Source organism: Uloborus diversus, chromosome 7 (genome assembly GCF_026930045.1).
Source record: "Uloborus diversus isolate 005 chromosome 7, Udiv.v.3.1, whole genome shotgun sequence".
In the NCBI taxonomy this organism is placed as follows: Eukaryota; Metazoa; Arthropoda; class Arachnida; order Araneae; family Uloboridae; genus Uloborus; species Uloborus diversus.
The window spans coordinates 12,739,980-12,750,283 of record NC_072737.1 but is presented as its reverse complement, the minus strand read 5'-3'; the positions used below and the strand labels follow the sequence as shown (position 1 = coordinate 12,750,283).

The window sequence follows — 10,304 nt, the reverse complement described above, 5'->3', positions numbered from 1 at the left end:
TCGTAGACGATTTATTAATACTGTTAGAGGGATAGAAGGTTTTGGAAATCTCTCCCTTGAAAAATTTTCTAAATTGAAGCCTTAACAATGAAATTTTTGAGGATCTTTGGTAATATTTGGAGGACGACAGTTTCGGGACAACTCGGGGAGTTTTTTGTAAATTAAAGTCCAAAAGACAAAATTTATTCGACCTTGAATGAGGATGAATGATTAATTGAGAGGGCGTTTCTCGGAGGTTACGTTGGGAGCACTCTCATGGTTTTTCGAAATTGCAGTCCTAAATACTCAGGTGTAGGTCATCTTTAATGACGTTAGGCTAAAGGATGGGGTTTGAGAACATTTTTCCGGGATTTTTTTCAAAACCTAAATTTTAAAAACTCACTTCCAGGCCAGCTTTGGGGACGTAAAAACAAGGGTTTGGAGTTCCCCACTCTTCCTTTCAGTTTGGCTACGTCCCTCCTATCTTCATTGTCAATTTTAATTACTGATAAACATATTGTGGTAATATTTTCTTACAATTTTCCTTTGCCAAACACGATTATTTGCTTGGATTTTCCATAACAAAACTTTCAATTTCCCCCCTAATACTTTTGCTTTCTTGCAATACAAGCGTTTGCGGCTTTGGAAAAAGGACTTTTAACATTTTGAACAGATGTGGTAATTTTCTGCGATACCTTAGGCCCCTATTCCTTATGATTTACTTATGATTTTTACATTCAAAAATTTAGAACTTTTGGTGTGAGTATTCATTACAATACTTTGAATCTCTCTTTGCATTTAACTGTTATTATTATTTTTTTTCTCTCTATTTCAAATTATTTCGGCGACCCATACAGTTTTCTCCACTTAGCAATGATTTTCAGGACAATATTTTTCATCAAAAAAAAAAAAAAAAAAATACATATGGGAATGTTTCGGCGAACCCTATCCTGTGGGCTGTTCTAATGAAGCTGTCCTAGTTATTTATGTTATATGTATGTTATTATGTTATAAATTATGTTTTTTTTTTTTTTTTTTTTTTTTTTTTTTTTTTTACCTGAAGAACATTGAAGCATAGTTTTGTATAACCAGGGCCACGGAGAGACAAGGCGTGCACCATGTTAGTTTTGTCGCCTTTCCTCCCTCACATTATGCTAATTTTACTCTCTGCGGCGTAGTGAAGAGTGTACTGTACTGAATACTTTTTTTTTTGCGTTAATAAAAATGTTTGAAGCGTACATTTCCGATACTCTTAATAAAAGAGAATCATAGATGTTCCTAAATTGTATTTTAAAATTACATTTTCTATTCAAATTTTACAGAAAAAAACTTTTTGTCACTATTATTTCAATTGTTCATTTATAATTACTATTTTAATTTTTTAAAACCACGGAGAGTTTCCCTTTCTCTTCGGTCGTTTTCATCGCTAAAATGAAATTGGAGGCCCCACGTCTGAAAAACTGGGGGGTGTAGCACCCCCCCCCCCCCCCCGCTCTTTTGGCGACGACCGTGAAGAGTACGTGAAAAAAGTCATGTTAATGCATCTATTTCTTGTTGAAGAAGTTTAAATATTTTATTTTTCCAAAATTCAAAAATTTCATGTTCTAAACAAAAAAAAAATCCTGGAAAAAAAATTCCCCCCCCCCCCAAAAATTTTGATGGCGCAACTTGCGCCATAATCCCCCCTTTGGGCACCCCTGTACCGTTATCCAGTCGAGTCGAAAAACAGGATTTTTGGACTTATTATTTGCATTACTGTTGTGACGTAAGTGTCCGAGTTCCGCGTATTGATTAGATAATTCCAAGGTAGCACAAGAAACACGTTTATTACTAACATTTAGCACACATAAGAAACAATTAACTTTGAGTAAATACTACAATTCGCTAACAATTCGATAGAGCTCCCATGCAGCACAGCATAGATTCGATGGTTGATGCAGAGAATCCATTGTTAGATTGATTGCATGAGTCTCGTGCCCAGTTCGACGTGTTGCCACTCACTTGTTGCGTTCGTAGAAATACAATAATCACAAGTGCTGTTCAATTGTATGAGTTATACCTAAATTTTGAAAACTTACTCCAGTATATACCCATGCTTAAATTAAGCCAAGATCATTTAGAATTACTTTTCTTAATGTTTAGATCTCAAGGAAGTTTCAATAATAACCCTACTTCTTGACAGTTTAACACAGCTTATAGAAAGCTTTTGTTAAAAACATAGGTCAAATGCAGCAGCACTGGTAATGTCATTCTATAAAATAAACTTACAGTCCTTATAGTTACATCCTTGAAATGTCCAGAGCCTTCCTTTAATTACTCAACAACTGGATTCAGAACTGAAGTAGATTCAACTGATTCTGTGTTGGAACAATCTGAGCATTTTTATGCTTATAAGCCAAGTTTTTTGAGCGAATGTGCATAGCATATTGATTTTTATATATAGGGTGTTCCAGAAATGATTGACACATTTGAATAATCAATAAAAACTAAACGGGCAGCGATGGAAATATACCGTTTGTTGCATTATGCTTGGGACAACGGTAAATTTTCAGACAAACTTTCAAAATTAGTTACAATGTTCCTCAACAGATGGTGCTTCAGGAGCAGACGCGCGACGACAATTTTTTGATCGCCAAGAAAATAAACAAAAGTCGCCAAGTGCCATCTAAACGTTTGTAGTGAGTATAACGATAAAATACCGTTTCGTGTTCCAAAAAATATTGAAAAAAGAAAGGCAGTTTATAAATAATTTTATATGCTTTAAGATCTTACATATATAAACAGAACAATAGTTGTAGAAAACAGTTTCCGTTTTTTTTAAATGTTGGTAAGACAACTGTAGAATTTCTTTAATTAAAATGTAAAATTCCGCCAAATAAATTTGGTCACCCCCCCCCTTACAACATTAAATTAAACATTGCCATAACAGGCCAAATAAATGTTGAACAGTCGATCAATTCTACAATTAAAATCAAAACTAATCGGCCAGTTCAGTGATCACATATCTCGCGAAGCGACTACGTAACATTATGGCTCCACCCATTTTTGCACCGATGTATACCATAATTCCGGCTGCAATTTCATCCCCTTTTTACTATCGACCTCTCAATGCAAATTTCTTTACTCTATGATTAAATATGATCAACACTTCCATCAAAAACGTAAAATAATCCGCCTACTCCATTATTTATTCGCAACTCCAGCGCTCGAATACGCTATAGGTGATTAAAAAAATTACAGAAAAAGGTAAAACATTGCGTTCCACTTGTGTTTGTTGGTAAACATAGGCAGTTTGTTATGAGTACTTATTAACGTATTCGATGTGTCTTAGATTGTTTTCAGCAACAGAAATTGTTTTGCCCCTTAATGGAACAAAAATATCATACATACAAGCAAAATTGCTTGGGGTATTAGCATTTTTTACGTTACGGCATGCGTTTGTTTTACCTTTTTCATCCGCCATTAAAGGTAGTTGCAGTGCCCCCTATAGTTCGTTGGAGTTGCGAATCGCAAATCTCACAGAGCGATCGCGTAACTGTAACATAGCCGAATGTTAGAAATAAAACATCCACACCAAATATAAATTTGTGATGTAATAGGTCATTCTTAATTTAATATTTGGAGCATGTAATATTTTAAGTATACGTAAAAACAAGCCTGTACTTGATCGTAAAAGTTATAGTACCAGTAACAGTAGAACTGCTGGATGTAGTTCAGCCTTGGTGAAAATGGAATACCAGATTAAATTATCGTAAATTATAGTTGAACTTATTGTGATTTTTAAATAGATCTAGTGGCAACATGGAAATTGTTCTCCAAAAGTTTTACTCTCAACGACTTTCGAAGCAATTTATTGCTGTGAGTAGTTTGATTGTTTAATATTGTTTTATGCGAAAGAATTTAATTTGCTTTAAGTAAAATATCTGTTTTTCAAATTATATTATGTCGGTGTCAGAAGTAAAGCAGAGTGAGGTGTATTGCATATGCCGGTCTAGTGATTGCAGTCGATTTATGATCGCTTGCGACAATTGCGGAGAATGGTTTCACGGTGAATGTTTAGATGTAGATTCAGATGAAGCGGATAATATAGATTTATTTTTTTGTGACCTATGCAGAATAAAGCATCCGAACTTGAAAATCACGTACAAGAAGCACAACTCTAAACGTAGCAAACGAAAACGTTGTAAGAAAAAAAAGAAGCAACTTTTAAAAAAGCTGGAAGACAACTCCCAACACTTTGATGTTAAACAAGTGAACGCGATTCAACTGGATGATAACATTGTTCAATCTAAAAGTACTACGCTGGCTGAAGACACTGTACAGTCCAAAATCACTGTTCAGCCGGAAGTCACTGCACAGTCTGAAGTCACTGTCCTTTCTGAAGTTGTCGTCCAACCTGTAGTTTCTAACCAATTTGAAGTCGCTGATCTGTCTGATGTCGCTGTCCAGTCTGAAGTTACTACCCCGTCTGAAGTAACTGTCCAATCTGAAGGTACTATCAATCCGTCAAAATCTCCACTGCGTTGCGTCACCAACAGAAGATCTGGGCGCAATAGAACGCGATCAGACAAAAGCAAGAAGAATAATTATCTCTTCCACTGCTACGGACCTGGATGCACTAAGGCTGCTCGCCAAGATTCCAAATATTGTAGTGATGATTGTGGTAAAAAACTTGCTACACACCGTCTCCTCGAAATTTTGCCATTGAGGGTTCAGCAGTGGAAGGCGCACCCTTCAGCAGCAGATGACATTTATAGAAAAAAGTTAACAGACATACGCAAGCAAATTCAAGAAACACAGAAGCGATTGGTTGGCATTGAAACAGACATCAACAAACTAGAAACTTTAATCTGTAAGTCGAGACATTCGCCCGACAAAATGATTTGCCTTCCGGAGATTGATGACGACTCGACGTTGCACTGCTTCATATGTGGAATAGAGGTAGCCACCAAGACCGCCATCAGGCACTTCGATTCTTGCTTTAAGCGCGAAGATCGACACTTGCAGGCCACTTCGAATTCGAACGACGAGGACTGGAACATTTTCTGTAACCACCGGATGGGCAAACAGAACTTCTGCAAGAAGCTGCGCGTGCTCTGCCCTCTGCACTACAGAGAGTCAAAAAAGCCAGACGATCTGTGTGGTTGTCCACTTCCAGGACAGACGGACCAGTTTTGTGGCTATACTGCGAAGCGGTGCAACTCCCACGTCGGTTGGGAGGAGGCGTCCCGGGCGCACCTGGACATGGAGAAGTTTAGACACTTGACTCTGCTGGGTAAGCTCAAAGAGGAAGAGATGCAGGTGGTCGTCAACATGGCTGCCAGGGGAGGTGTGCTCAACATGATGCTGCACGAGACAGTTGTTCACTGATGTTACGTCATCTCGAAACGCTTCAAAATTCACAATAAAGGAGAAAAAAATGAGCATTTAGTTCTTTTCCTTTCAAAGGGTACCGTTTAGCATTCTGTGCCGAATCGTACCAAGATATATGAAATGTTCGCCAAGCGGTAACGTGGTCGTGGTGAATTTTCAAAAGTCTAACGGAGAAAGCCATTCCAAAAGTTCGTGGAAATTAGCATAACGGGGAACACTTGGCGCATTTTAAAAATTCTTCTCCAAATTAATCAAAACAAAGAGCTTATCTGTATGTCAACGTTGCCAAAACCAGTGTTGATGTAATTTAAAATTCCATGTTTTATTTTTGAGAGAAAAAAAGGGAGTTAAAAAAGACTAAAAGTTTCATTAAAGTGAAAGAAAATCCACCGAATGATTAAGTTTAGTCATTAAAATATCAAAAAACCCGCCAAATAAATAAAAACAAGTCGTTAACTAACATAAAAAGTTCCATTGAAATGTTAAATTATACTCTGAGGAGCAAAAAAAGCATCAGCAATTTCAACAATAGAAAAAGTTTTCGTCAATTTGACATATTCGACGATATGATAATTCTCCAAAAAATTTCCATTGAAATCTAACTATTCCGCCTAATGCACAAGTTAGGCCATCAGAAACCCTTTATAAGTTCCATTACAATGTAAAATATATTCCTTGAAGTAAAACAAACCATCAAATAGCATAACTTCGATTATAATATGAAAAAACTCGCCGTCGCCATTATTTGTCGCTAATTTCGTCAAGCGTCTACGTTACCTTAACCCAGCAATCAAAAATCGGTACTTTTCCGTTAAAGGTTCGCAACTTAGCGTATTTTTCATTTTTGGCAATTTTAGTTTATTTATTCTATTGTAAACTAATAATTTCGTAGTTGGAGACATTTAACAACCTCAATTTCTAAGTTCTAAACTTGCCATACATACTTCTAGGTATTGCAAATCGCTTTTAGTAATTTTTTCAATGTTGCCAAGCCAGAAAATAAACAAGTTGCCAAGCCAAATGGCGTACCTTTAACAGAAAAATACGCAGAAATCTTCTATGCCAAAATAGGGACGATGAGTAGTGAAATGATAGTGTGGGTGAATTATTACAACGTGGAGCAATCCAAATTGGCGATAATTCCAGCATAAGTTAAGACTTTTTGTATAATAAAACTCCTTTTCTACTATTTACATTTTAGAAGTTTTATTTTTTATATTTTCTTCAAAAACAACTTTTATTTTGCTTTTTAAAAGAATAGCATAGTTGCATTATTTAAGGGATATTTCACCAGTTGGAATTTCGGCACTTTCAGAAATTTTGGATAATATTCGATTTTTTCTAGCAATATCATCAGGGCTGAAATACATTAGCTCCTTCGTCTTGCATCAAAAAATTTGCCGACGACTGAAAAAATTGGCCACAATCCCAGTCGTCGAAATCTTTACATTATTTTCATTTAAGCGTGAAATAAGATTAGAAAAAAGGGTGCCTTTCCGTTGGCCGGGCGCAAGCGAAACTTGCCAAATGATACTTGCCAAATGATTACGCCCAACGCCAAGCGATTATTTGCCAAATTGATTTAGAAATCCGCTAATTTTCTTACAACCCTTGTTGGGCGTATTCGATTGGTGAATCATTTGGCGAATCATCGCTTGGCGTTGGCCGTAATCATTTGGCGATTTTCGCTTGCGCCCGGTCAATGGAAAAGTACCGAAAAAAGTTGTACATCGCTTTAGATACATGTTTGGCGAACAGTATTTCGACAATTGGGAATCTGGTGGTCTTTCTTCATTGGCGTCAATTTTTGGCGCCAGCGCTTGCGCGAGATATTTTTCTTTGCAAATTAAAACAAAGAGATCGGAAACATCTATTTACATAGAGTTACTGTAAATCAGCTGGGTTACCAAAATAAAATTACTTACGCCAAAATGAGACGACCGCGCCAGATTCCCAATTATCGAAATATCCCCGCGAAACATTTTGCAAACGCGCCAAGTGTTTTAAATTATGATAATGTTAGCGTTAACCTTTTGGCGCGATATCGGGATTGATGCATAATGGCATGTAGCGTTCATGATAACTGAATGAACTTTAATTTAATAGTGCAGAAAAGTTGCGGTTATGTAGTCGTAACAAGTTTTCAAAAATTTCGGCGCTTTAGCCATTCAAAAGTTACATTGAACTTTAAAATAATTCACCATCTAAGTAAAAAAAAGCCATTGAACAACTTTAAAAGTTCCATAAATATGTGAAATATAATTCGCCGCCAATTTCATTATTCATCTGCAATCTTGCCAATAAGCGACCGTTACCATAACACCGCCAATAGTGCAAAAAGTATGTTCTACAGAAATTTGTAGTATGCTACTTATTCTTGAATTTGGCAGTGGAACGGATATGTTATAATCTTTCTTGGCGATTTTTTTTACGCTTGCATCAAAACTAACAACCGTCGGTTCACTGATAAACACAAATGTCCGATTGCAATTGAGATTTGTCTTGCGACGTATGGAATCTTGGCAGAATTTGAGCAGAAGAGAAATATTTCTATGATTTGGAATTTGGCGCGGCTTTCACATTTTTAGCATGAGTGATTTTGTTTTGGTAACCCTGTTTCTTTTCTGGTATCTCCTTGTGGATAGATATTCCATTTCCACGCATCGTTTATGTAGTATGCAAAGGAAAAATATTCCTCGTGCAAGCATTGGTGTCAAAATTTTGATGCCAAGAAATCAAAATCGCTGAATTCCCAATTATCGAAATCTCCCCTTCAAATCTAGTAGGGTAATGTAGTTAGGTTAGTTTTTATTGGATACCTTTTTCAATACACCACGGCGAATTTTTAGTCTAGATTTTTTCCGTCTAATTGTCGTCGAATGTTTCGACGCCGAAAACTAAGCGCTAATGTTAACTGCAATGCCAATCTCGCACGAAATGAACGCCAAATTTTGAATTATCGAAGTTAACCCATGTATTTTGGAACAAAGATTGCGCTAGGGATTGTTGCGAAAAGTTTGTGTAACGTGGTCGTGGGAAGCTTTTGGAAATTTTGGCGCCACAGCCACTTGAGAAGTTTATTTAAAATACAGAAATTCTGCCAAATAAGTAAATTGATCAATCGAAACTGTTAAAAGTTTCTTAAAATTTAAAACGGTCCTCCAAATATTAAAAGTTTTATTAAAATAAAATAATCTGCCTACTAAATGAAACAACGTTTCTTCTTTTCAATGGCAAAAGAGTTGTGCTTGCCACTTGACTTAAAAATTAAGTGTCGCAGTTATAAAAAGAAAATTAATGTCCCTTTGGGAAAGTAGTCTTTTATTTTTATTTATTTTTTTATTTTTTTTGGCAAAAATATTTTCCAATGAACATTTTAAAAGAAGAATTCAATGTGTCAGGAAATTCGGAAAATAACACCATTGCTTGACAACGTTGCTAGTTGGAGAAAAATATGTCCCCTTTTCCCCTCCTCCCCTCCCCCCCCCAAAAAAAAAGTGCTAAAACACTAAAGTCGCCAAGAAAAGATGGTTGGGAATTCTTCGTAGACTTTCAATTCTTCGTAACCTGTAGCGAAATATACGAATCTTAGCAGTGAGTGAGTTACCGCCCCAAAGCGATGAAGAATAATGTTGCAAATGAATCGATATTTATCATACAATGGATGAAGAAGTACGTATGTACTTACTCTAATGTAGACTAATGCATCTTGTATAACACTTGTATCATAAATATGAAGTTGTTTGTTGAATTGTAGCATATTCAAGTAGTGTAAAACTTTAAAAGTTATGGTCTGAGTTAAAAATGTAACAGTGTAATGTAAACCAACGTTCTCTAATGAAATAAAAATCTCAATATGCAACAAAGAGAAAATATTTCTGTTTCGTCGGAGGAAACTATTCTGTATTAATCGGACGACTTTAAAAAAGTGATTGATTGATCTTTTTTTGAGCAATCACGACTGATTATTGCTTTTATTTGACAGTTTTGATGTGCTATGATTTTTTCCCGCCAGCACTCTCTGCAGCATCACCGTCGACCCGCCGCCTCACGATGCTGCTCCTCTAGCGAAAACCGTCTCCAGGTTGCGTCCATATCCTACACTTACACGCATACATACACGCACCTACACACACAGACAAACACATACACACATACATACGCCTACACATACATACACAAACACATGCACACATACATACGCCTACACATACATACAGAAACACATACACACACAAGCCTACATACAGGCACCTACACACACTTGCACACACCTACCCACACAGTCATGCCTGCACGCAGACTCAAACACATATGCCTACACACACATACACATCCCCCCCCACACAAACACTCATACACACAACTACCCACACACTCATACCTTCACACAGACATAAACACACATGCCTACACACATACACATACCCCCTACACACAAACACACATACTCCCCCCCACACACATAAACACACACGCCGACATATACACACTCGTGATTGCGAAAAACATAATTTGAATTCAAGAGGCCAAAATTCAAATTAATTATTTATTTTTTTATTTTATTTTATTTTATTTATTTATTTATTTATTTATTTATTTATTTTTTGTTGCCTTTTACCCACTGACCACAGCTCATATTAAGGTAAATCTCACGGGCCAGAACGAATATATAATTTAATCGCATTATTTAATATTTTTTCTAGATAGCATAGATGAACAGGAAAATGAAAGACAATTGCAAATCAAAGATAGCTGTCATCAATACTACATGCTTATTTTATTGATGCGAACCTTGCATGTGTATTTTAAGAGCCAATTTATGACTACATGACTTTAAATTAACGACAATCATTCATAACACCGAAGTAAATGATCAGTAGTTTCAGAAAGTTTCGGAATATATGTTTCGTTTCATAACACGGAACACAACAACGGCTCACATGGATCAG

General features: G+C 36.3%; 1 protein-coding gene across 1 annotated transcript; it reads left to right on the top strand.

The window, feature by feature from the left end:
* Positions 1 to 3,921: 3,921 nt before the first annotated feature.
* Positions 3,922 to 5,349, top strand: LOC129226261 (CXXC-type zinc finger protein 1-like). The gene has a single exon (XM_054860862.1). The coding sequence runs from the start codon at positions 3,922 to 3,924 to the stop codon at positions 5,347 to 5,349; it is 1,428 nt and encodes a 475-aa protein (XP_054716837.1).
* Positions 5,350 to 10,304: the final 4,955 nt, after the last annotated feature.

Excerpts from the sequence above, each read along its gene's own strand:
- LOC129226261 (XM_054860862.1), top strand. The coding sequence starts at position 3,922 with ATGTCGGTGTCAGAAGTAAAGCAGAGTGAGGTGTATTGCATATGCCGG.